The following is a 26824-nucleotide window of genomic DNA, read 5'->3' on the forward strand; positions in this document are numbered from 1 at the left end:
TCTCTCTCATAAATAAGTCAACTCTTTTGCACGACTCTATTATTTTATTCAGCATATATGGTTTTCCTGATCTCACAGCAGAAGTCTTTCCCAGAGGTGGACTACTACAGAAAAGCAACTAGTTGATTTAGTATCCAACCAGGGAAGGTCTCCAGAAGGATGTTTCAGTTATATTGCTCAAGAATACCAGAACAGGCCTCCATGCATGACCCTCACAAGTAGTGGGGCAGGAAGGGATTTTAGGGGCATGTCTCTGGTAGTGTGGCGTTCTTAGTGTTAAGTCACACCATTACTGCAGAAATGTATTTTGGTATCAACTACTCTCTAGGTTTTCCCAACAGCTTGACACTGGTTCCTGGTGTTGATTCTGAAAACTACACTACTGCAGATGGGGTAGGTGCTTCTTATTGCATGCTGTCTCCTATTACTGTCCTTCAAAGCCACTCAGACTTTCTCACTGTTCAGTTGTCTTTTTGAGAAACAGCTCGGCTTGAGAGGTCTCTTTTCACATTAAGACCTAGAAAGCCAAAGATGCTGATGCCTGGGTTGATGTGTGTGGCAAGGGGACTAAAAAAATGATATTGCCAAAGCCTGCCTTCTTTCTCTCCCTTCTCATCCCCCATCGTACGCTCATCAATGGTACTTTAGAGGATGCCAGACTGTACACTATATGGTGATTATTTTTGTCAGAACACAAAGAAATTTTTTTTCCTGTAATTCAGTTTCTACCACGCATTTCACAGCTGACACAGTCTTACAAAGAATGGGACACAGAAGGTGATTTCACGACACATCTAAGCTAGCTGCCACCAAAAGGACAAGTTCACTCCAATTCTCCTTTATCATCAACCATGGCAATTGCCTGATTCTCCTCTCCAGCCAGTTCAGGGCACAAAACCAGCACAAAATGATTCATTTTTCTGTGCTAGGAGTGCTTTGTCATTATTCGCTATGGGGTCAAAACGACTGCCACAGTGATTACAAGGAGCCCATTAAGAATACGGTAAAAGGGGGAACAAAACTTTCTGCAGCATCTTGCTTCAGATCCTTCAGTTGCCTTTAGAACAATGAAATACCATATGTAAAATAACACTAATAATCTGCATGGTAAGTGGGGTTTTTTGGATGACGTTCCTTCAGGTTTCATGCTACATAATGGCTGCTTGCTAGAAGGAAGAACACACTATGAACTAGCACCGCCTAAATAACAAACACTATTTTTAACACAGGAAACACTTCAGTAGAGACAGTATTTGTATAAACTCAAATTTTTATATTTGATACAAAATATTTATGTCTGATAATAAATTTAAAACCAGAAAAAAAATCAATTCCAGTTCCTTTGTGTATTGTACCACCTAAGAAAGAAGCTAAATGAGATTATTATTTTGAGGAATACAAGCCATTAGACCTCAGTGTAGCATGTAGCAACTGTTATTCAAATCAATCTTCTTCAACAATAGCACATATGATTTTGATCTGAAAGTTTCTTTGATAAATTGCTCAGAAAATGGTTATTTCCTAGACCAAACAGATGTAACTTCTAACTACTAAAATTACTATGTGTTTTTCTACTATATCTAAGTATGTAATTCTATTTCTGTTTGCCCTAATGGCACGTCAAGTTGAGCCACAGTCATCACCTTCAAAACAGTTTTAAGTCAGTTCTTTCCCTGCAAAAATGTATTTTATGTCTCACAACCGCTCTCATAGCTTTGCTCTAAGGACTCCGCTTCTCAACACTATTTTGAGGACAGGAAGTGAGAAACAGGCAGAACTGGGCTATCCAGTACATTACTGACAAAAGGAAAACAGTGTAACTTTTCTAATCTTTAATGAAGAATTTCTTTCCTCCTACACACTTGCACTATACTTGCTCTTTTAACCACAGTCTCACAGTATGAACTCTTGCTTAACTGGTCACGTGCCATGACACAGAAGGATCTGGATTTCTCTTACAGCCTTCCCAGAACCCAGCTCTCCCTTCTGCAAGAACCAGTTCCATTCCTCGTCCACAGAGAGCCCTATATTTAGCTATCCTGAGTACTGTTAGCTTGGATCCAATTTATTAAGTAATACAGCTTACTGTGTATCCACAAACTGTCTTAATTATTTACCACTCTCCCCATCTTTGTGCCATTTGAAAATTTCCTCAGTAATGATTCTGTGTTTTCTTTCAGGTCATTGATAAAAGTGTTATATAGCTCATGGACACGAACCAATCCCTGAAGAACTACACTGGAAATGCAAATCATTTCTCATTTACAATTACATCGAGAAATACCAGTTAGCCAGTTTTAAATCCACTTAATGTGTGCCATATTGATTTTATATCATTTCAGTTTATTAATCAAAATATCTAGTGGCATAAAATCAAATGCTTTACAGAAAATCTAAATATATGAATTCACCACTACCACTTATTTAAGCTCAGCTGGAAATAACACTCCACAATGTATCAAATCAGGTTGAACCTCCACTCTTTTTTTATCTTAAGTGAGGATTATATTGTTTTACTATAACATTCCATGTATGCCCATTTTTTCCCCCAGTCCTGTTTACTTACTCTGAACAAGGTAATGCAGTTAAGCATATATATCTGTTGCTCTTTATAGCTTTAGTTTTCCAAATAATTTTGTTTCAACCCCCAATCTTTCCTGTACCCACCCTCTTTCTCTTTTAAGAACTACTCAACATAAGTGCAGTAACAGAGACCCAAAATATATCTGACTTATAAAATTTGATAAAGAAACATTGACAAGTTTAATTTCTGCAAGCTGGTCTTTTCCTGGAATGGTAGGCAGAGATTGATTTTTAACCTTAGTTCCAATTAAAGTAGTTTCTCCATTTGGAATCTTTTCTGCCAGCTCTCCTCAGAACGCAAAATAATGAAAACCTTGCATGAAACAATGAAGCCTTGAACAAGAGTTGCACCATCTCAGTAATTCTTGATCCCCCTCTATTTGCAGCTGATCTCTTGGCTACTGTTAAAAAGCACCCACTTTATTAATACATGTGCCTTCACTATTAGCTAAAACCTACTGTACCGGCACTAAAAATGTTATCAACGCTTAGATTAATTAACAACAGTAAAGCGTATTTAAAAAAAGAGAGAGAAAAAAACAATGAAGAATTTTTACCTGTGGATCTTTGAAATACATTTCATACAACTGAATGGTCCGCCGGCTTGCTTGACTCCCATGATACACCACCACATTCAACTCTGTCCAGGTGCGGAACTCCCTTTCCCAGTTGGGAATTGTGGACAATGGTGCAATAACCAAGAAAGGACCATGGATTCCTTTCAAATATATCTCATAGAGAAACGTAATAGACTGGATAGTCTTTCCCAACCCCATTTCATCTGCTAAAATGCAGTTTCGTCTGAAAACAATAGAAACAGTCTGAATGATTTATTCCTAACTTAGAACATAGCAAATCAGTAAGAAACTAATGTGAATAAACCAGCAATTTCTAAAACAGCAAGTCTACGCTGAAAAGACATCATGATCTTTTGGGATTTTACAGAAATGCCATGATTAGTGATGCAATAAACATGGATATAGTCATTTTAATATACCTCTCAAGTTCACATGGGGTAGGAAGGGGCAACAGAGGTGTGCATGAACATGTATACATACAAAAGCATTTGCCACAAGAATCTAACCAAAACATCCACATTTTATGTAACACTATGTTATCCACCCAGAATTAGTTTGTATCTAACTCCTGCAGCAAAAATGAGACATAAATAATTCTAAAACCTCACTTTAGAAGGTTACTTTAAAAGGTTATTGTTTCAAATAAACTATAAAAGTTTTTCCAAAGCAGAATTCAGCAGTAAGCAATATTTTACGTACGTGTTGTACCAATTGAAAAGAAGCCAGTTTACTCCCTCCAACTGGTATTCCCTGAGTTTGTTATTGTTTTTATACTCCCTGGAACTCTCCGATTTCTTCCAGTCATCGGCGGGAGGTCGCTCCTGTTTCAAATACAGCAAATCCCATTAGTGGTTTCTGAAAGACCACATTACTTTACTATTTTCTACTAAAATCCTCTGTACAGAGCCAATTCTTACCACACGCTCCATTTCTGGCTCCCTAGACATCAGTTTCTCAAATTCTTCTATCTTAGCTTGGTCGATGTCTTGCTTGAGCTCCCAAGTGCTGTCTTCATAAGGAAGCGAACACCATTTCACCAGATAATGCATTACAGGCTTTGTTAAGACAAAAATAAGATTACGACGCAATTTAAGAAGAATAAACGCGTAACCATTTTTACAGGAGATCTGCAGGCCAGATACAATTCAAAAAGCTTTACCAGACCTGAATGTCTGAATCAGCCAAAAGGATAAACCAACAGCAGGCTGACACCTTGACAAGCTAATGCAGTAAGATTAGAACGTGGAGGATGTGCAGGCTTACCACCAAAATGAGCACAACACTATGTTCAAAATCACTAAGGTTAAAATAAAATTTAGTAATAAAACCATATTCTCTTTCTGACTGTTCCAAATCATACATTTTAGCACATACTTAAACAGTGAACTGTTTTTTCTTGTCAGTGCATCAAAAACTTCCCAGCAGGCAACCCAAACACCACCATTCACTGATAGAGCAATATGGAAACACTGTCAGTGAAGCTCCCTATTATTCCAGGACCAAAAAGGAGCCTCCTGGAAGACAAAGTGATCTTGTTCTGCAGAACAAGTCATTAAAAAGTAAGAAACAGTGAATTCAGGGCCTCTTCTGTGACAGTCTAAACAATGCCTAGACTACTATGACATTCAGCTAAGATTCTTGCAATTTTCATTTAAATTCTGGATCACCTGCACAGACATCATATTTCTACAGTATTAAGTGCCACCTTGGACCTATATATCAGAGGGTTTTTTTAATTGTTGTTGGGAGGAGGGCTTGGTGCGGGGGGGATGTATTTTTTAAATATAGGTAACTTGTAAGAAATTCGGAATTCTCACTTTAACCCCTTTGTTATAGGGGGAAGCTGCCATATTAGGCAAAATTTTCCCAAATACATCCTTATTTTCTACACACACATACCCTGATAACTTATAAAGTGTTTAATATTTTCACTTTTCTAAACAATAAATTCTGAAACACAATGTCTATATGACTGCAAATGCACTAAAAGCTTTTTTTTACCTCTCCATTATCATCTGTGCTACGTGAAAAATCCAGGATTCGATCAACTTCCACATAATCTGGATTAAAAAGCTCATCATCAATCTGTTCAAGGAGAGAGGTAAAAATATAAAAGATATCTCTATTAGCCCTTCCTAAGGGGAAAAATTATTATATATTTCACCAGGCAGTAATATTTTGGGTCACAGTGACATAGAATTTATATTTGGCAAACTTCAACATGTTAATTGAAATGCTACAATTCAGCAAGATCATTCCCCGTGAGGGAATCAGACTTCTCAGACTTTGTTAACTGGGCCTCTTAATTACTGTGTGAAACCTTTTACTGTGAGAGAATGTTTAAGAATATTTTAAATGAAGTGTGAAATTACAATTCACTAATGAGCAATCGAAAAGGCTTATGGCATGCAATGCATTTAGCATTCTTGAAAACTACAGCTTACAATAAAGAAATTAGAGCCTTGTACACACTAAGTGCCTTTGGATTATTTTAACTGCAGGAACCGTCTAACTGCTTTGTAAAATTCAAATATTATTATTTCAAAAACAGAGAAAAGACACTGCCTGCATTCACAGTTTCTCCAAAACCCACAATTTGATATTTTCTTTCTTATCCCTTCAACAACTTAGGGAATTCTTTTGCATACTAAAGCATTGTGTGTCATCATATACTTTTTAGACCCCTCCAATAGAAAAGGCAGACAAAATGACTTTAGACTATACACATATTGATAGCTTTTCCTAAAACAGGAACAAATTTCAAGTATTTACAATAACTTGTGACCCACTTGGAAACCATTTTTTTTAAAAAAATTAAAAGAAGCAATTCCAGGCATCTTCAGTTAGAACAGATGGAAGTTTTCAATTTGCAACAGGTTTTGTTCGCATTGAACTAGACAGTAAAAATACATATAAATAAACAAATACAGTAGCATATGAATCTCTTTTTTTTCCTCAGAAGAAAGCATTTTACTGAAAAGTAAGCTTTCAGAAACACAAATCAGCAGATCTGGTCTTTTATTGACAGGACCCCTGCCACACTACTGCTTATGGCTCTAAGTGAAATTAAATTGATGATAAAAAGCTTAGAATCCCTAGTGAGCAGCAGTCCATAACACAGAAAAATGTGTTGCATTTTTCTGGCATAATCGGCTCCTGAGAAAAGAGACCTGGTACTGATTCAGTAAGTGTCTTGCTTACAATGCAAACAACTAACCACTTGCTTTAAGAAAGAAAAAAATACAGTAAAAAGCATACAGTCAGGATAGATCATTTGAGTTTCATAATCTTGCAAGACTTGCATCAAGCATGGTTATACTTCATACCACAATAAATGCTACTGCTATCATACAGCTGTTCAAGATCCTCTGCTTATATATAGAACAAGAATCCACAAGAATATTCCTTAAATACCTAAAATAAACAAACAAATAAATCGTACTTCTGAAAGGAATTTGTTCTGGCCCTGTTTTGCCTTAAACCGCTTAATCTTCTGCTGAATTCTCTTGTCTTTGTCCAGCTCTTCCACAGATGCCCACTGACAATGAAGGTAAGAACTAGAAGATGAAACAGAAAATCTTACTCAAAACTATGCTTCCATTGCATCCCCTTATGTATCCGACTAGTATAGCTATATATTTCCAGCACATTGTAGTGCCATGCTTGGAAAACTACACACTATCTTTTTCATCACACAGGTTATTAACAAATCATCTTTACTGGAAGTAATTATACTTACTAACGAAGAAACTTGTCAGAAAATTAAAACAACTCCAACTCAAAATTTAAATAAATACCCCGTACATTTAGTATTTGGCACAAAGCTAAGATGATTTTTATGGGGCATACTTAACACATAATTACGACACATTTATAATGAATGTCACTATTTAACAACATATTCTAGCAAAAAGCAGGTTTTTGAGAAGTTAAAAACATGCAAACATTTTAAATACTAACATGCTATACACTGCTTTTTGTGAGAAAGCATTGTAATTAAAAATTGCACGAGTGAGCTGAAGTTTTAACACTGATAGAAAGACAGACCCTTGTAAATGCAGTTCCACAGTAATAATTCATCTTTAAGAAAACACAAGGTAAGGAAGAGCATCTCTGCCAAAATGACTAGTTCCACTTTATGAATTTAGAGTCTTCCAAAAGTTATGTTGCTAACAAGTCCAAGACACAAATAGTTAATACAAAAATTACATGCCAGTATAATAAAACTAAACAAAGCATAATTAAGCTATTAAACATCATGTGATAATCAATATAGTGCAAAAGGTACAAAGGTGGCAGCATATTTAAAGTTGACCATCTGCAGTTAGCGACAAGAAACCCACTTTAAGTGAATTTGTGTCTTTCGGATGGAAAATTTGCTAAAATTAAACAAGATATGCTATTTTTCTAAAAGAAAAATGAGCTTATCCAATTGTGAAGTAATACTACTTTAAATACTGATTGCATTGCAGTTTCACAGCCCAGAAGTGAAACATGCTGCTCTTACCACTGTTACATCCCTCTTACACAGGGGCAGCTATTTGCTGGAATATCGGGAGCCAATTCATTTGTTACCGTAAGTCATTCTGTTGAACACAAATCTTGCTTTTGAAACAACGCTAAGGGTTATTTCTGAGTAGCTTGCAAGTACGTTACTTTACAGTTGCACTTAGAGCTACACAGCTACCTAAGTACGTGCTTATGAACCTGCATGCATAATAAGCCCTAGATTAAAGTCTTTAATAGCAATTTCACCTATGGATTTCATTTTGGATAGAACACGAATTAAGATGACACTATCAAATCCAGTACCTCTAGTGCAAGGTATTTCTCTGTTTATTTAAAGTTGGACAGTAACAGCTGTATCATTAACAAAACCAGTTTTAAAACTGTCTGGAAGTTACATGATCTTAAAGATAGTCAAAACTATAACTTTACTTACAAGTTTTTGTACTTTACATAGAATTCCTCTATTTCCACCTCCTCTCCGCTCTCCATCTATAAGAAAAAAAATTGTTGAAACGTGAATCAAACCACTAAACTGCCCAATTTAGTTAATGATTAACATTAACCGAAATACGGAATACGGTCCCCACACAGAGAGACAAGTGGAGGTGCGGGAAAGCGTTTGTGGGGGGAGGACATGGGTCAGGAGTTTCCTCCAGCAGCTTACCCAAGTACATACTGCACTGCTTACTACAACTTCCAAGACATGAATCATTTGAACTCCTCCCTAACCACATGCAGCTTCATTCACAACCTCACCCCAAATCTGGCTTTCTGCCAAACCCACAGTGTTAAGTAGAAGCCAAGTGTACCATTTTCTCAGGCAGCAGCCAATTAGCAACTGCACTCCTGAATGCCATATGTATTATTTTTGGCTGGCTCATGGCAACTTTACATTGTGGGTTTTGTAATGTTTTAAAAAAGGGTTTTAAAGGGGGTTTATTCCTCCATATAGTTAATAACTCCAAACAAGAAGCCATATAAAACTAAACCTTATACCTCTGCTAGAATTTTAGTGCATCAGTGTTCATGGCTTTAGTTTTACTCAATGGTGCAATTAAATTCACTCAGGCAAGATGTCTCACATACAGAGCAGCCAAATTAAATTAACACCCAAAAACTACATTTAAAGCAAGGTTAAAGTTGTGATATAAACCAGCAAAACCAAGGGCATTCAGTGCTAAGGGTTGAGACTACCCTTAACTCATCCCTAGTGCCCAAGTATTGCATAACATATGGCATGTAATACTTTGTTGAATTGCTCCTGAACCCAGCCATAGGACAAACTAAGGACAGTGCACCAGGCACGCATTTAGAATTCAGTTTATGTCACAACATTAGCGGTTTGTGTTTACTAATGAATTTTGGAACAATTTTAAACAGAGGAAGATTTTCTGTTTGACATACTCCATCAGGGACAACAACAGCTGTAATAAATAGTGTATGTAGTGCTAAAAAGAGAAAACAACCGCTGTAGAAGTCAACATCTTCCAGATTTTTTTATATATATATGTATTTATTTATATATACACACGAAAAGGGAGAGACAAAAAAAAATATATACATATAAAAGAGAGACTACACTGAAGATAGAAGATGAATTATCTTCCAAATTCTCTCAAAAGAAAAGTTGCTGGCCAGACATTACTTCTATAGCAGCGCAATTAAAGAACAGTAGCAGCTGCATTAAAGTCTGTTCTAGCACAGCAAAGTTAATGCATTCCTAATCCCTGATCTACGAAGTCCTCCCTCTCTTCCAGACTAGCAAGGGATTTCATAATTTTAGTGTTTATATCACTCCAGTACAGTCTGCTTGTATTCCTTTCTAGAGAGAGGAGCATCAATAGCTTCCACCTAGTTGTCCCTGAAGAAACAGAAGGAGATAAGGTATCCCTGGTGCCACTTCTTGGTCTTCTTGAGTCCCCTATTAAAGCAGATAAACTGTCATGGAAGAAGCTTCTCTGTCACTTACAAAAATACCGTCAAAAGAAGGCATCTGAAGACCATTAGGATTTTTTTTTAAAACAAAAATAACTACAAGGGAGTATTTCCCAAGAAAGCGTTCACATTTAGACATCAAAACTGCATTAAATTTTTTGTAAGTATTAAAAAAATAGAGATCTCATTATCTGAATCTGATTTTTGCCTCAGGGTAGTGAATAATCTGTAAGAAGTAATCTCTAATTTTAAAACATTAACTTTTAATTTTCTGAAATACATTATGGCCAAATCTCTTTGAATAGTTTTAAATCAGAACCCTTTCAAATACATCAATCTTACGACAACATGTTTAAACACCTTCATATAAGAGTTTTGTATTAGCCAGTTTAAATCCCCTCAACAGCATTTCAGTCAAGTGTATTTTCTGTCAACTGTAAACTTAATTTACAACACAAATCTTGATAAATCCTGTAACTAATGAGTAAAATGTACTTTTGTATTGCCTGATAGGTAATAACTGGTCTATGTTATTATATATTCTATGAGTGTGCAGCAATGATTCACCTAAAAAAAAGTACTTGGGAAGAAAGTAGTTTTTAAACGTTACTTAAGGCCAAAAAAAATATAAAATTCTTATGAAGTTACAATCACCAGCACACAATAGGGTTTAACAATACATCAGTCTAGGATATAGAAGACAGAAGTTTATGCTTCTGACATCACTATCCAACTCCCATTACACCTTTGTTTACATTGACCAGATAAAACGGTGAGACAGAACATTTATGCAAAATTTTCCCAAAACTAATTATACAGAAACCCTAAAATACCTCATGGCAGACCTGGGCAGCACAGAACACTTTGAATTATCATTGCCCAGGTGCAACCATAATTGACAATCTGATTCGCAGTCTCTGCAGATCATTGTGTGAATAAATGACCCCTTCCATCAAGCAAACGCTTCAAGAGCACAGAGTCCTGTACTGCCATTGACACAGAACTGATGCAGTAACACCTGCTAACACAAAAGTTACCTGAGCAAGCCACTTATAAAAAGGAAAAAACACATACAAAAACCCAACCACCAACAACAACAAAAAAAACCCCCACACATACATTAAAAAAAACCAACCAACCCCAAACCAACCAGAAATATCAACTGCTAGAAAAATAGCAGGCAGGACACACTAATAACAGATGCAAAGAAATTCATAAAAACTAATCACCTCAAGGGATACACAGCTCTAGACTGTAAACTAATCACAAGAGATGAAGAGATGTCGGCATTTGTACATAGTTCAATTCGATCTGATTCTCACCATGTATTGGTAGGCAAAAAGAAAAATTCAGATGTATAACATGCAGCTATAACATTCTACAACTCCACGTTTCCATAGCACATGCTGTTTGTGCCGAATAGCATATTTAGTTCTAGGCATTCCTTTTCAAAGTTAAGGAGCAGAAATTCAAAGGGGACTGAAGATAGCCAAGAGAATAATTAGAAAAATGAAAACTTTCCACATAGAAACTGAGGATATGATGAACCATGATGGTTTGGAAAGAGAGTGATACATAACACTCAAAAATGCTTGCAAGTACAGCGCTGCATCATATCTGCTAACTCCAAAGCTACACTAAAGCTAGTTCTGAGAAACCCAGCATAATTTTATGATAAGAATACTGCTTCAAAAGCACGTTCATTATCTAATGTCCTTTACTTGAATGCAACATCTTTGTTACAGCCTAATCCACTGTAAGGTTTCCTAGTGAAGCCTTTCCTCATGTTTATTTTATGGACTGGTCCTGATCGCAGCAATTTTACTTTGATTAGTAATCTAACAACCCGGGTTTTGATGACGTTAGTAAGAGTGTAAAAGACCTTTAATAAAAGCACAGTTGGATACTTCAGATGTTAAATATTAACATCATGAAATCCTTTTTTTTTTTTTTTTTTTTCCCCCATTTTGGAGAGGAGAGGGTTAGGGAGAAGAGTAAGGAAAGAAGAGACACCCCTCAAATCTGCAAATACAATCCATAAAAAACATTAAAGAAAGAGCTCAAAATAGAGCCTGCCTCCAGCAGAGCTTGCAATCAAAGACATGTAGGCAGCAGACCAACCACTTCCCACAAACTGCAGCAAAATACACACTCCCCATGAGTAATCACACCTTTGTTTGCAGGGGAGAGGAAGAAGAGAAGAATAATTGGTGAAAAACAGCTTCCAATGTAAAGACATTTATGAAAAGACCACATTCTCCTCTCCTGCCTAGTAGACCATCAGGACAACTAATTACCGAGTTTATATTACATGAAGTTTATCTGAAAAATAAGCCTATGGTTTGAACAACAAAATATAGCTCAAGACTTCAAAAAAAGCCCTAGAGGTTTTGTGCTATGGAAACTGCAGAAACGGGTCAAATTCAATCACAGCCAGTCATGACATCGCATGAATTTAGGTTTAAAAAGTTGTTAATGATGTAATGACAGTAGTAATAAAATTACCGAAAAAAAAAAACCAACCAACAAAAAACCAACCAAACACATCACCAAAAAACACACCACCAAAAACTAATTTAAAAAAAAAAAAAAGACACAGCATTAAAAAAAAATTTAGAAAATCCATTAATAAAGGCAACTTTCCCTCCTCCCATTTGGAATTTAACACTTCAAGGAAAATAAGTATTTCTGTTTACCTAAGATCAATACGGTTGTGCTAGGCACAACCACTATCAACAGATGGAAAAATCATGGGCAAGATTTTTTCTTTATTACAAAAGGCAGAAACTTGGGATGCAGGAGAATGCTCACACTCCTCAAACTCCCATGAAACACCACTCTGAAGCGAATAGCACCACAGATTTCACCCAGGTATTTGTATTTGCAAAAATCAAAATTCTCATCTGAAAAAGTGCAAAGTATGAGTAGAAGACTAAACAAATAATCTGGTTTATGTATGTCTATTCAAAAGCATGTTAAATACCACCTGAAGACACTTTCAGAGAACCTCTATACAATAAAACAGTTTTTGAATTTGGAATATCCAAGGTATTTTAAGAATAGGGACTTCAGCAAAAATTAAAAAAAAAAAAATATTAAAAATATGGGGGAAAGGGTTTTGTTCTGTTTTACCTTTTTCTTGACTGAACGGCTACTCATGATTTTCTCCACAACAGGACCTTCAGCATCAGCAGATTCCTGCATCATAAATACCATACAAGAGTTATGGGAGCACATCTTCATTACTTAAAGACTTCTTTCATTAGAAAAACTTCAGGTTGTTGTGTTTGTTTTTTTAAATAGGAGTTTAATACACATGAGAATTTGGAAGATCCAAATAGATTTAATATCACAACCAAGTACTGAAAGTTACTTGTTGAAGCCCATTTTTAAGAGCTAATACAACTCCAGCTCTCTCAGTTAGGGTGTCATGGACAGACACACAGATATGATCACATGGGCAGTTCACCTGTCCTAAAATACCAGACTTTCAGTACCATACAGTCTAAATATTAGAAGATGTTCAAAAACCCTAACTGGCTACAGAAGTGTCCACACAACAGCTATCAAAATTGCCTGCAAATCTCTATTACATTAATTCACTGTTATAACTACAGACAAACCTACCAAATTCTCCTTCTGATAAGACACAATTAACAATGGAGATCACATACAGTATTTCACAGGGCTCAACAAATTGCCAAATTAAATACCAAAGAACACATATGTATTCTCCAATAGGTCATCAGTTAGTTAAGTGAAGTAGTTCTTTGAAAAAGCACTACGAAACAATGAGATTGTTACAACAGTCATTCCTACATTATTACTCCTCATCTTATTCAAACTATTTTATCCATCATTTACATTGCACAGAGAATAAAGTGTACCCTGCTGGGTACTACAAGGCAGTAATTTCATAAAGGGGTTCTTATGGTGCCTAGCAGCAGGGGACAAGCTTGAGTGGTTTATTAAAGTCACAGAAGCCAGACCACTGAATTCATAGAAATAAATTCACGGCTCCTAGCAGTCCAGTTTAGGTTTCCTTTAGGCAGAGACCATTAATTTCCAAACTACATATCATCAGCTTGTAAATAATGCCATGAACTAATGTATTTTTTTTTCTACATAAATAGCTAATGCCTTCTGGCACACTGTGCCAACTATGGATGAATGTCATTCAGGAAAAGGGCCTGTATTTGAACTCTGAATGGTGCAGTTACAGCCACCTTTCCAGTCCACTCGTATCTGACCTGTTGCTCTGACTGAGAAGTATTTGAAGGAGAGTCTCTTCCAGCAGCATCAGCATCATCAGCCTCCTCATCTGAAATCTTGAACTCCAGGTCTTCTGTATAACGCTTCCTCTTCACCTGCCTGCTGGAGCGTCGCTTCTAAACAGAAAGCATTTGTATTTTTCATGAGAAACAACACTGATAAGCAGCAGAATAACTGAGAAAACTTCTGTGTTTCTCCAATACACTAGTGTGTAGAGAACGCTATTATTTTTACAGCACCCTGGTAGAAATAGTGGAGTCAAGACATGACCATTCTAAATCCCTGCCTGTTAGCTGCTCTTAAATTTTGTAAAAACAAACCAAACCAAACAAAAAGTCATTTCATGCTTGTTCTAAATTGGAAAGTGGGGTTTTTTTGGTGGTTTTGTTTGTTTGTTTGTTTTTTCAGCATTACTAAACCACATTAGAAAAATGAGAAAGCGTATCTCAGACAGCAATTAAAAACTAAGAAGTTGCACCTCTCAGTTTGCATCTACGACAAACTTTGACAGATGGCCAATGCAGGAACTGAACACCACCTTTCTGCAGCACAGGCCACAGGGTTGCTAAGCAGTGACAACATGCTCTCTTGCTCTCCCCATCCGCCCAGTTGTACCCAGATTATCTTGTAGGGGAAATACAATGAAATACGATTTCCTCACTCCACTGACCCAGCACTGTCCAGAAAGACATCCTGCAGCACCGCATGGGAAAAAACCCCAAACAGAGAAGAATGAAAAACTTGAACCACCCCAAACTGAAAATTTAGTTTCTGTGTCCCCATATCCTTATCTCCAGAATGAGAGAAAGCTTCAGAGAAGCTGCAGAAAACAATCTTTAAGGTACACAAGTATGCAATTTGACAGAATTTCCAACTTGATGCTCAGTGCCAGACACCATTTTCTGCAACAATAAAATTCAAATTCCCAGATAGTCTGCATCAGGCTCTGTATTTTTGAAAATCTGAGAGCATATGGTGTTGAAGGAAACAGTCAACTGAACATCAAATATCTCAATGGACTGATGTATGTAATAAAAACATTATACTGAATATTAACTGTTACAAAAATCTTTTTGAATTGATACACTACTTATTTTTACATCTTTCTCAGCTTAACACATCTTCACCAGTACATGCAAATACTTATGTAGCTTGTTTAACAGATCTATCAACCTGGGTCCCTCAATATACGAAGTCAAATATTTACTTTCAGATAGTTAATCATACTCTTTAAAACACAAATATCTGATGTACTTCAGAAAATTAGAAATTTTTTAACTGGAAATGAAATTTTTGAGCAAAGGTTAAGTTTACCTCACCCTTTTAAACAATGGTGACATGGCTTCTACCTTTAACACAGTAACTTACAGGGGTTCCCACAGAACTCTAACAGTATTTTTATATTTGAAAATAGATTCCACTTGGCAAATTTGCATCATCATTTCCATAATCACTGATGGGAAAATACCAATTTTCTTTTGGCTCAATAGGTAAGTCTTACCATTACTTTTGATGCCAAAAGTATCTTCTTGCATTTCGCTATTAGAAAGTATACTTTTTTAGGTATGATGGTAATCCTCTATTTGATTTTTATTGTCTTGGTTAGCTTCCTGTTTCCTCTAACATCCACATGAGGCTTTGCAATGGTTATGCACTGTTGTCAAAAATTGTGCATACGTTTACCTGCACCAGATTATATTTTACTCATTAACTGATCTGTAAGTGGAAAGGTAATAGGTTTGATAACGGACTATAGAAAATCGCAATGGTAACACACAAGTTACCAAAGCATCACTTCATGTGTTACTCCATAGTATCATTACAGAAGACTCAGTATTTAAAACTAAGAATGAAATGGTGTTTTAGACAACTACGTAATACCAATCCCAGTTGGGAAATGTATAACAAGTTTATTAATTCTAGCTGTTCTAGCGTATAGGGTTGTAACCCTTCCCTAAGTTTATGCAAAGACATGTGAGTGCAGTATAACATGCACAGTGTGAGGAAGTATTAAGAGAACAAAATTTACCTGAAATACTTTATAACATTTAATTAAAAAGTGATGCAAATACCCTGACACTGGTTCTTAGAGAAAAAAAAAAAATACTTCAAATGTAAAGTTCATTACCCAATTGAGTGTCACAAAGTTTTGTCCTACTAAAACAAAAACAAGCAACCATGCATATATATTGAACTGTAGACAATACAGAACCATCTGCAAATGAACCCAAAAAAACATAAGCTCCAAATTTTCTTCTACAACTTTTGTCAGCACCATTAATCAGGCTTAGAGAAATTTGTGGCACAGGACAGAAAACTCATTCTTCCAAGATGTTAATGTTTGCATGGTGTAACTCAGCTTTTCTAACTCATTATACATGGTTTACATGAAACAGGAATAACACTCTGTTGCTGTTGCTTTTGTTTTTAATTGCTTGCATTTCACTATGCTCTTCATCCTTCTGGAAAACAGTAAGAAGAGAGGCATAAACCACATTTGCCAACCTCTTCACCAGGCTGCTTTGACCAGTCTCAGCATCTCTCCTAACTGGAAGCAACACATCCACAAGCTGATGTGCAATGGATGAATGAAATGGATTTCAGTAATACCAGCATGACTATTTAGGAGTCCATACTTTCCCCATCACAATTTGCCTCTACCCCTTCATGAGGGAATTCTTGTTTTTAATGCCCACTCTGAACACAGCCAGCAGAAGCACGCCAGCTGACCACCTCTTAACAGGGCTAATAGCAGAACACACAGCAGTTGTTATATATGCTACTTCTACTTTCATATCTTCTTTATATGAAATAAAGTCTGGACAGCAAGCAATACGTGTGTAGTGGCCAACAGAAATTATCAATGTTCACCAATGACTGGCAGTCCTGCAAAAAGGCCCTTTGACCATTGAAGCAGTGTAGTTACAAGTCCCCAACATGCACATTTCTTATGTTCTTTGTCATGTCTTATTCTTGATTTCAGAAGGTTTGCAAAGCCAATGCAAGAAGAAACACAAGGCTTGTAAGCAAGACCTCGCAATGGTACACTCAGTCTACAGAGCAGAAAATTCAGCACCGTAACTGCAACAGTGACAGAAGAGAACATGTGAAAACTCAGCAGCACCGTACACATATCTGCAGGTAACAAGATTGCAAAGCAAAATTATGATGAAGAGTACTTGTTTTAGTAAAATATTCACCACAGTGATTTCCAGTTCTCATTTTCTTCATGTGTCATTCTGAACAACACAGAAAAATACCCAAATACCTTTTTTTCTGACTGTGAGAACTGCTGTTTTATGAATATAAATTGTCAAAAGCTACACTGAAGGACAGCATTACCTGAACCCCTGCGTCATCTTCGTCTTCAGGATGAGGTGATGGTGGTGGGGTTTTTTCCAAATCTGAATTTTCAGAACCTTCCTTTCCCTTGTTCACCTTTTTCTTCGCAGCACTAGTTTCCGATTCTGATTTCTTGTTACTGAAACAGAGGTATTTTTTAATCAGTACTTATACTGATGTAAGCAAATGTACGCAAAATGTGCTTAACAAAATAGTTAATCTGCAAAACGTTTGTTTTCAGTGACTTCATTATTTTCAACTGCCCTCCTTATTTAAGAATTTAAACATAACTGTAAAATCAATTATGCCTGGGCCATCACTATAAATTTCCTATTCCTTAAGAATGGACACCTTTCTGCTTTCCTTCAAGATTTTAGACATCGAGACTGAACATGTATTTAACAAGAAACTAAAAATGAGCCTGGAAAGAAAGAGCTGCTCTCTTCAGAACCTGCGCTTGCTGAAAGCGGTGTTTGGGCAACCTGACACATGTGAAGAGAAACAGGATTACATGTGCACTTGATACTAAACTATGCAGACTAGGTGAACAGAGCCAGAGGAAGTGTTACCAAAGCAAAGGATCGAATGAGAACATTATTTTCTTCTACCATCCCTGCTATTTCCAAGCAGGAAAGGTGCTTTCGTGTCAGCTCTGAGGGCACGCTAGAGCCTCAACACATGCAATTGCAGCTTGTATGGGGGCAGAAAAAGCACCCAGCTGGTATCTCAGCATCTGCACAATACTAGAAAGCTACATCCGCTGACGGCAGAGGAAGGTTTTGGGGACTGTTTCTCCCCTCCTTCCCCAAGGAAACATTTGCCACCTGAGGAGCTGGGACCACATCTCTCCAACTGCACTCCGAGGCCTGAAAATGGGTGAAGACACACATAAAAACGCAGCTTTAAATACATCGTCATGAAATTACTGAGATGACCTTCAGCATCGCGGGGGTTAAATTTTTAAATGGCAACAAAAGAAGAATTGATGGTACAAGTTAGTAATTTTAAACACCTTTACCCTTTGAGTCTCACCAGTCTTTTTTCCCCCTCTGTGGTCAACCCACCCTGGCCCGTTACCCATTTGACAGGCCGTTTGTGGAAAGTTGCTGAGATGTTGAAGAGCAGAGTTGTGTGCTGGTACCTGACAAATGGCAAGGACAGGCCGCCAAACATCATGACAGGCACTTTTATACTGCTTCTGCACCCTCAACGTTTTATTTTCATCCCCTTGATGCTGCCTGCCGTTTGTTTTTCCTTCATAATCCCCAGCCCTGTAACCTCCCAAACACATACCAGCTTTAAGCATGTTCATTTCAATCAGCTTGTTGGCCCACTGAAGGTGTAATTTAAAATCCGCAGAAACATGGTTACATGTCACTTTGGGACGGGAGACAATTCGGTTGTGGTATTGTTCTCTTCTGCAGCCTGTGTTTAAACTTGTGTTGACTTAAAATAAAAAAGTGAAATTTACAAGTGAAAAGAGTGGGAGTTTTGGAAATGAGTTTGTAGTCGTGAAATTACAGGGCGTGACACAACTTTCCTCTCAAAAAAAAAAAAATTAGAAAAATATTAGAAAAAAAAGGGAAACACCTCAAACTGTGACAATTTAAAAAAGGAGGGGAAAAAAGGGGAAAAGGGGCGGGGGGGAAGGGGAAAAATAAAAGGGGGGGAAGGGGAAAAGTAAAAGGGGGGGAAGGGGAAAAGTAAAAGGGGGGGAAGGGGAAAAGTAAAAGGGGGGGAAGGGGAAAAGTAAAAGGGGGGGAAGGGGAAAAGTAAAAGGGGGGGAAGGGGAAAAGTAAAAGGGGGGGGAAGGGGAAAAGTAAAAGGGGGGGAAGGGGAAAAGTAAAAGGGGGGGAAGGGGAAAAGTAAAAGGGGGGGAAGGGGAAAAATAAAAGGGGGGGAAGGGGAAAAATAAAAGGGGGGGAAGGGGAAAAATAAAAGGGGAGGGAAGAGGAAAAATAAAAGGGGGGGAAGAGGAAAAATAAAAGGGGGAGGAAGAGGAAAAATAAAAGGGGGGGAAGAGAAAAAAAAAAGGGGGGGGGGGGGAGAGGAAGAAAGGGGGGGGACAAGAGGGAAGTTTGACCCGGCGGAAGTCGCGCGGTGCCCGGCCAAGCGCTGAGGTGAGGCGGCGCTGAGGCGCGCGGCAGCGGAGGCGCGAGGGGCAGCGCGCGGCGCGGTGCGGCGCGGGTCCCCTCGCGGCGTTAGTTTCCGCTCTATGTGCCGCCAATGGCACAAAGCCGCAGCTGAAGCGGGGCCCCCTTCGCCTTTCATCCGCGCGCCGAGAGCGCTCGCGTCGCCCGGGCAACCCGCGGCCACGTGACCAGCACCTGCTCCGCTGGCTGGCGGCCACCGACTGCAGCCATCTGCTTCCCTCAATCAGCGCCCGGCGCTGCCGGCACCTGCGCGGCCGCGTCCTGTGCGACACCCCCCGCTCCCCCCGGCTCCCCTCCTCACACACACCCCCCCTCCGCCTTTTATCAAATCACCGCGAAACCGCTTCCAAATAAACCCCACCGAACATAAAAAGAAAAAAAAATAAGCCCCCTAACTTTACGTATTTCTCGAATTTGTTTAAATGAAAGGTGAGCCTGTCAGGGCCGCTGGACGGCCGCCAGCTGAAGTGAGCTGACAGGCTGGCGCTTCTCGCCACCGACCCCCTTGTAAATCGGAGCGAGGCGCGCAATTAAGGTCAGCGGTGGTCGCACCGCGGCCTGTGAAGAGCAGGCTTAAAGTCGGGGTGGACGGCGTGGCCGAGGTTTGGTAAAATATCGATTTGCTGAGAGGCCAGGAAGCGCTAACGAGGCCCTGCCTGCCTCGGACGGACCTGCCGCCACCTCGCCCAGGCACACACAAAGGCCCCGGCAGGTCCACCCCGACAAAGGTTTCTTCTCTCTAGCCTCTGTGAGACCTTTCCCTGCTCGCGGTGGCAGCGACTCAGACCTAAGAGTATTTAATGACCTCAGGATATACCCCCGAGCCCTGCCTCGGCATATCGAGTCAGCCCCAGTAACGGAGACACGGACCGAGCGATTCACAGTCGCAAATCTCACCCCTTGCCAGGTCAGTTAAAAACAGGCACATGAAACAGCCGCGGAACAAAGCCTGTGCGCAGCTCCAGCAGGAATCTTAAGTTCTAAACTCAGCAGAAGAACCACTGTTTTAAAATGCACAGCTACAGTTTCTTTCAAGGCAAGAAAAGCAGGTGAAGTACAAATAAACTACAGAAGAACAGCGCCGTCCCCTTGAGCAAGGCTTCCCAGTGCATCATGCACCCAGGAGCGTCACCTGGTCAGCAGGAGCCTCAGCTTCCTCAAATTGCCAGCAACTGTTGTTCCTCTCAGTCTTCCCACAGAGCCAGCGTGATCTGTTCCTAACAATTAAATGCACCTGCTCAGCCTTTCCACTTTCCAGCAGATCATACACTTGTGCAATTCAGGAATGGTGTTAGCCCGGACCAGAATTACCCTTTTGCCTTTAAGTATAGGTAGCAAAACCCTCTTCTTAGACACTTTGGCATTACCGTTAGCATCTGTGTGTCAATACTCAAACTCTGGATACACATCTGACAGCACTTGCCAAATCTGGCAACAAGGAAGGCAAGCTGTAATATACACATTTAGACAACTCTCTCTCATATTTGTTTTTACATATGCCTGAACACAAAATTTAGCCAAGTCCCACTAGAGGCAAGATGACATCCAGTCCCCAAACTAGAAATCTGAGAGAAACTAAAGTAGTATTTGCCACACATAAAACACTAAAATGTTTTAAAACTGTCAGTTAAAACTAGTCTTTCTATTCAAGTGACACAAACACAGACATTTCAGATCAGATGTTTTACAATCTCACTGTCCAATACCACTTTCTGGTTGCATCCTCTTATCACCAGATACCGCACAGCACGCTGACTGAAGGGGATCAGTAAGAAGACAACCTGCAGACAGTCAGATGAGAGAACATGAAGGAAAACAGGCCAAAGAGGAAAACAGTAAGAAGGATAACTGAAAATAAGGCTTGAATTACAATTTGACAAGTATCCTAACTCTGACAGTGTGTTCTGTGTCAGCTAGTCAAGCAGCCACCTACAGAGCTGGGTCAAAATCCAGGAATTTGTCCGGGCCAAACCATCTGACTCAAAAATACCTCAAAAAGCATGGCATGCTTCACAGGATTAAGTGGGAAAGTAATCAGCCTGCATGTTTACATTGTTCAACTACTTCATCGGATCTAGGTAACTGACAGATATGTTTATCACTGTAATTTATGATGGCTATCAGGATTTGGATGATGCTTTTTTCTGTAATTTAAACATCTAAAGTAAGTCAGACAGACTATAGATCCCTATTTTACTGTTTGGGAACATTATCCTGTGACAAATTCATTATTGGAACCTGGCTTCAAAAAAATGTTACACATCCGCTGTGGTCCATCAAAAGCAGAAAAAAAAGTAACCCCACCATCTCAAAACATTAAACCTGTCAGACTTTCTGTACTGCCTTACCTGAGGAAAATAATAATTATTTTTTAAAGCTCCTATTGTAATCAAAACTTTTTTAAAACCAGTTTTTATTTGCCACAAAAGTAGGAAAAACAATAGGACAACAAGTTTTTTCCCCACCCTGAAAACTCAGCCAAACCACTAAGAAGTACATTTTGGTCCCAGCGAAGCCTGCAAGGCTCGCCTGCAGCAAAGGGAGAGGTAAATATCTGGCAGCTGGGCAGGTTCAGGAGGCAGATGAGGACAGGTGTGAACAGGAACAGCCCCAATGGACGCGCACATGGAAATCTCGCACGGTTTCCTGTTCTCTCCCACAGGCACCCCCTTCCTGCCTTGCTCAGGATGATCCGCACTCGGGAGTGGAAACCACCACCACGGCCTCAGGACCTCTCTTCCTGTCCTCCAGCTCCCCAGGGCGCTGTGTCCTGCCGCCCGCACCGCAGCCTCTTCCCGCTTCCACACCCGGGAGCCACCCCTTTCCGATACAGCAAACAGGGAATCTGTGCACCAAAATACTCTGACTCTGCCTCCCTCCAGAAGAGGTAATGACGCTCACAGCTCGCACTCCCCTTGAGAGCAGCAAGCCACGCACCCTACTCTGCATCTCAGGCTGCTGCAGCATGAGTGGGAAGGACAAAGAGTTTCCCCTGCCACAGGGAGGGGAGGAGGAAGCAGATAAGAGCAGCCCTGCAAAGCACAGTACACTGCTTCCAAGAGATGGGAAGAGGGACGAGCTCCTGCAAAGAGCTATTTGGCCCTCACAGATAGTTACTGCTTCTCCCACCATAATCAGCGGCTGCTCTCTAGGGTTTCATAGGAAGCAGCAGGAAAGATATCAGCTGTGCTGCAGCCTGATCTTCTCAAACAGGTGGTCCCAATCTCCTCCAGGGACAGGCACAGGAGGAACAGACATCTGAGCCATGACTTGGCAATTCAGTAGGACTACTTGCCTGTCCATCTACTTTTGGAAAAAACTGCTTTGCATGTGCCTGAAGCTGGCTCCCTAACATTAAGAGTCCACATGATACTGAGCACCCACACTATTTAATGAAAAACCTTCATTTGTGATCCTAAGTATACCTACACTTTGCTTTCAAACCTGACTGGTTTGGTCCACAATAGATTTGTTTTGCAATTTTTTTTCCCAGCTACCACTGTATGTGTCTTTCTGTATTGGCAGGATTGGGTTAATATCCATTACAAGTGTAATAGTACAATGTTAATGTGTGATCTTTCTTTCAAAATCACCAGTATAACAGCAGCCCGCGTGGGTGTGTTTTCTTTCTTTCTAAGATGCCATGGGACACACAATTCAAACAAGCATGAAATTAATCAGCATCTTCCATTCTCTAATCTGACTGCTGTCCCTCACATGAAGGTGCATTTCAGTGTGGCAGGCTGCTCATTTTGTCACAATTTACACCAAAGACAAAAGAGATGTGAAGGATAAAATTTCTGGGGTTTTGCTGTTGTTTCTTTAAGAAAAGGATTACATTGTTAGTCAAAATTGGAACTGAAATAACAGGGTTAAATTCCGAGTGACAATAAATTACACAGTTAAGATACTTCAGTACTACTTTTTTATCTATGTGTATACTCTAATACAGCCTGTGTCAAAATTAACTATCATGGACTTGTTATATGCTCTGTCCAAGAAACTGTTGTTCTTCAATAAATACATTTCCTATGTCTGATTTTATTTACCTGAATTTTACATGAGTGCAAAACTCTTCTATTCAAATTGATCAGTTTATTCAGGAATGAAAACTGTTAGTTTTGCACAGCATTTAGAAATCTAAAAAAAAATTAAAAAATTAAAAAATCACACTACTCCTTTCAATGCTTAGAAACAAAATACTGAGCAGTATAAGCAGTAGTAGTAAACACATGCCAGATACTAACTTTATAAAAATATTTTACTTCTACATAATTATCCATAATCTATACTAACTTGCATTAATCTCACTCATGTCAGCTACTGTAATACTTCCTTCCTAGAGTTAGTGCTGCTGAAATGCTGTGAGTTGAGCGATAAAACATTTGGACTGTTGATTTATTTTAAAACTTGATTCAATGATCTATCACTGGACAGGTTCCCCAGTCTATGATATTGCCAAAGTAAGCAAATTTCTTTCACCATTTTAAAACTTGCTGGCAGCACAGCATCCCAACACAGTCTCAAGAGTTGTTCAAAGAAGTTTGATGGTGAAGCTGACAAGACCAGAAAACGAGAACAAACTTGTTTTCAAGAGAGCATTTGGTAATAAAGACACAAGCCCATTATGGGAAAAGTAGGACTTTCTCCACACATCTTAGTAAGCGTAAGAAACAGCAAATGCTCTTAATGCTGCTCCGAACACATTTCTCACAGGTAAAGCAACAGGGCTTAGTACTAGAATACTGCATGTCATCTAGCTACACAAGGACGAAACATGTTGCATGGGAAAGAAGATACTGACTCTCTTACAGCAAAGCAAGCAGGGATTTGTTCCTTCAAAGGAAACACTGCTCCTTTAATCTGCGTGGCATGACCCAAGATTCAGAGAAGATGCACAGAGAGATACTAGGATTGAGTTGACGGGACAGACCAGCTCTGAGCACCCATGTCCAGCACAGGCACAGGGACCCATGCCTGGTTTTGAGGAAGACACCTTCTAACCATTGCTTATTAAACAAAGCTTCACTGTAGTGAAGACCTTGTAAAACTGCACTAATTGAAAAGTCCTGCAGTAAAAGCTTTTTTACTTCTCGGTGCAAAAATTGCTGGCAGATGCTCAATACCATACAATATGGCTTGGTCGGCCTTTAAACCTATGAGTATAGGGAAATGGAACAAAAATGTTATTTTAGCCAATACACTATTTTGGTTTCAAAAACACATACTCTGAGATACGTAAGAGTTTTTCTATGTTGTGAATTGCTACATGTGGAAAGCCCATCTTTAGGACAGTCTGGAACATAACCATAGTAACTTCTGCAACAGGATAGGCTAATCAACTGTAATTTACCGAACAGTTAATAATGTTGTTCTCTTTAGGACAACATTTGATTTTACAAGCCAGTGTTTATAAATTCCTCAGGAAACAGTCTCTACTAACACAGAAACTTCTCTTTCTTGCCAAAAGAAACAGTAGCATCTTACTGTCCATGCCTCATTTAGCCATATAGCTGTATCAAACCAAACCAATAGTCAGTCTTGTTGAATATATGCAAAGCTGATTCATTAACTGCAATTTTAAAACCCTAATACAAATGGATTTTGCAAACTGATTTGGATTAACCAAGTCTGGCTGTGCTTCCATCTGGAAGTTATATTTTATAACGCTGGCCACATCTTGAAAAACAGATTCAGATGTTTGGAACAAATTCAGAACAGTTGTAAGAAATTCTAGGTACAAATGAAAAAAAAATTGAGCTTTAATGTCTTTTTTTCTCTCCGTTTTCTTTCAAGTAGGCATTTATAATCATGGTGTTTAGGGAGTTGAGGGGTAAGGAAAGAATCTGTGTTATTATCTGTGACGTATTTACTCATGTGTAATGGCAGTTTGTTCTTTCTCATACTACTCTGCAGCACTTTAAGCCTATTCTGATAAAGGGACACGACGCTGAGTGAAAACAGTTAAGAAACAGGGCTGAAGCATCTGGTCTATCCACAAAGATTTTCCGCTAGGAAAATTGTCTTTACATGAAACAGCAAAATGAATATAATCCCTATAGGGAGGATACATCAATATCCATATAAAAATGCCTTTTTAACAGCAGAGCTTATGGCCCATAGGTTGTGTCAGTATAAAATAGTGTCTGTAAGGGCTGTACAACTTGTAACAATGCTAAGTACCTAAATTCTTTATCTAGAGAAAAGTGTCGTCAAATCTATTTACTCTAAGCCTTCATCTCTGGATTTGGTCAAACTTATATTAGTGCTGACGCAATAAATTTCTTAATACACAAACCACATACAAGAATAGATGAGAATCAGAAGAGTTAGTTTTGAAATCTAACACATCCAGACATTTTTATGCCTTGAAAAGGGAGAGAAGGGAAGGAAAAAAAAGGGGGTGGGGGCACGTAAATCAACCTTCTGCCTTTCCACCTTGTTTAAAATAACTGTAAAGCCATAAACAGGAAAGCCAAACAAGAGAAATGTGCCCAAGTTCCTCAAAAACATGATGTTGTAGATGGTAAAACACAAATGACAAAACAAGATTTCCTCTCCACCCACGCCATTTAGCACAGATGCTCTAAAAATCCCACAAACACACTGTTTTTCTCTGATCACATATAGAAGTTTCCTGACTTACCTAGCCTTTTTGCTGGTCTTGGGTTTTGGCGTGGTATTTTTTGCTTTCTTTTCCTTTGGCTCTTTGGGGGTCTTAGGGACTTTGGGGGTCTTGGGTTCCTTCTTTTCCTTGGGTTCTTTAGGATCCTTCAGTTCTTTTTTTGCCTTAGGCTTTTTCTTTTTCTTCTTCTCTTCTTGGGAGCAATCCACTGAGTTTCTGCTTAGATTCTGACTGTCAAGTCCCCCAGGAAAGTCTTCCTTACCAAAACCTTTACTGGGACCTTCTGCAGCAATGTGATTGTTTTTCTTCTTCTTTTTCTTCTGCTGGGGCTGCGGCTCAATTGATGGCAGATAATCATCGCTTTTCACTAGCTGGGTATTCGGTCCACTAACCTGAGTCATATCCGGCACTGGTTTCTCTAAAAAGGGTTCCGACGGAGAATGCTGAGAGAGACAAATAGAAATAAACTTGTAGATTTGCAACTTTAAAACTTTGCTCTTTTGGAGCAAGATGTTACAGAGGGAGAAAATACTAACCAGAAGATTAACCTAGTAGCATATCTGAAACATTGTACAGTAAAACATTAGAAAAACAGAGCTTTCTGCCGTTACAACAGTAGCAAAATGACCACAAATTCTTGATATAGCAAGGGTAAAATTACTATAAAGCTTGTATATAAACTGGAAGTATTGAGAATATTTACAGTCTTCAACATTTACATGCAAAAGGAAAGCAATTATTTCAGATATTTCAAAATAGTTGTTAGTAGAATGAATAACTTGTTACAAATTACTCTTTTGCACTGGAATTTCATCTTCCAGGAAAAC

The 26824-nt window shown here is 38.9% G+C and overlaps 1 protein-coding gene across 2 annotated transcripts in view; it reads right to left on the reverse strand.

The window, feature by feature from the left end:
• The window catches only part of CHD7 (chromodomain helicase DNA binding protein 7), a gene marked incomplete at its 5' end in the record, with an annotated part of 89334 nt that overhangs the window by 32048 nt on the left and 30462 nt on the right, over positions 1-26824 (reverse strand). Inside the window, 10 exons of one of the 2 annotated variants that reach the window (XM_080340634.1) lie at positions 3141-3384; positions 3861-3982; positions 4079-4216; positions 5163-5246; positions 6604-6718; positions 8104-8159; positions 12738-12803; positions 13856-13993; positions 17220-17358; positions 26019-26440. In XM_080340634.1, the coding sequence (XP_080196760.1) occupies positions 3141-3384; positions 3861-3982; positions 4079-4216; positions 5163-5246; positions 6604-6718; positions 8104-8159; positions 12738-12803; positions 13856-13993; positions 17220-17358; positions 26019-26440 (1524 nt within the window). The remainder of the gene's footprint in view (positions 1-3140; positions 3385-3860; positions 3983-4078; positions 4217-5162; positions 5247-6603; positions 6719-8103; positions 8160-12737; positions 12804-13855; positions 13994-17219; positions 17359-26018; positions 26441-26824) is intronic. The other variant, XM_080340635.1, reaches the window with a different exon arrangement.

Source organism: Nesoenas mayeri (genome assembly GCF_963082525.1).
Source record: "Nesoenas mayeri genome assembly, chromosome: 2".
Taxonomy (NCBI): Eukaryota; Metazoa; Chordata; class Aves; order Columbiformes; family Columbidae; genus Nesoenas; species Nesoenas mayeri.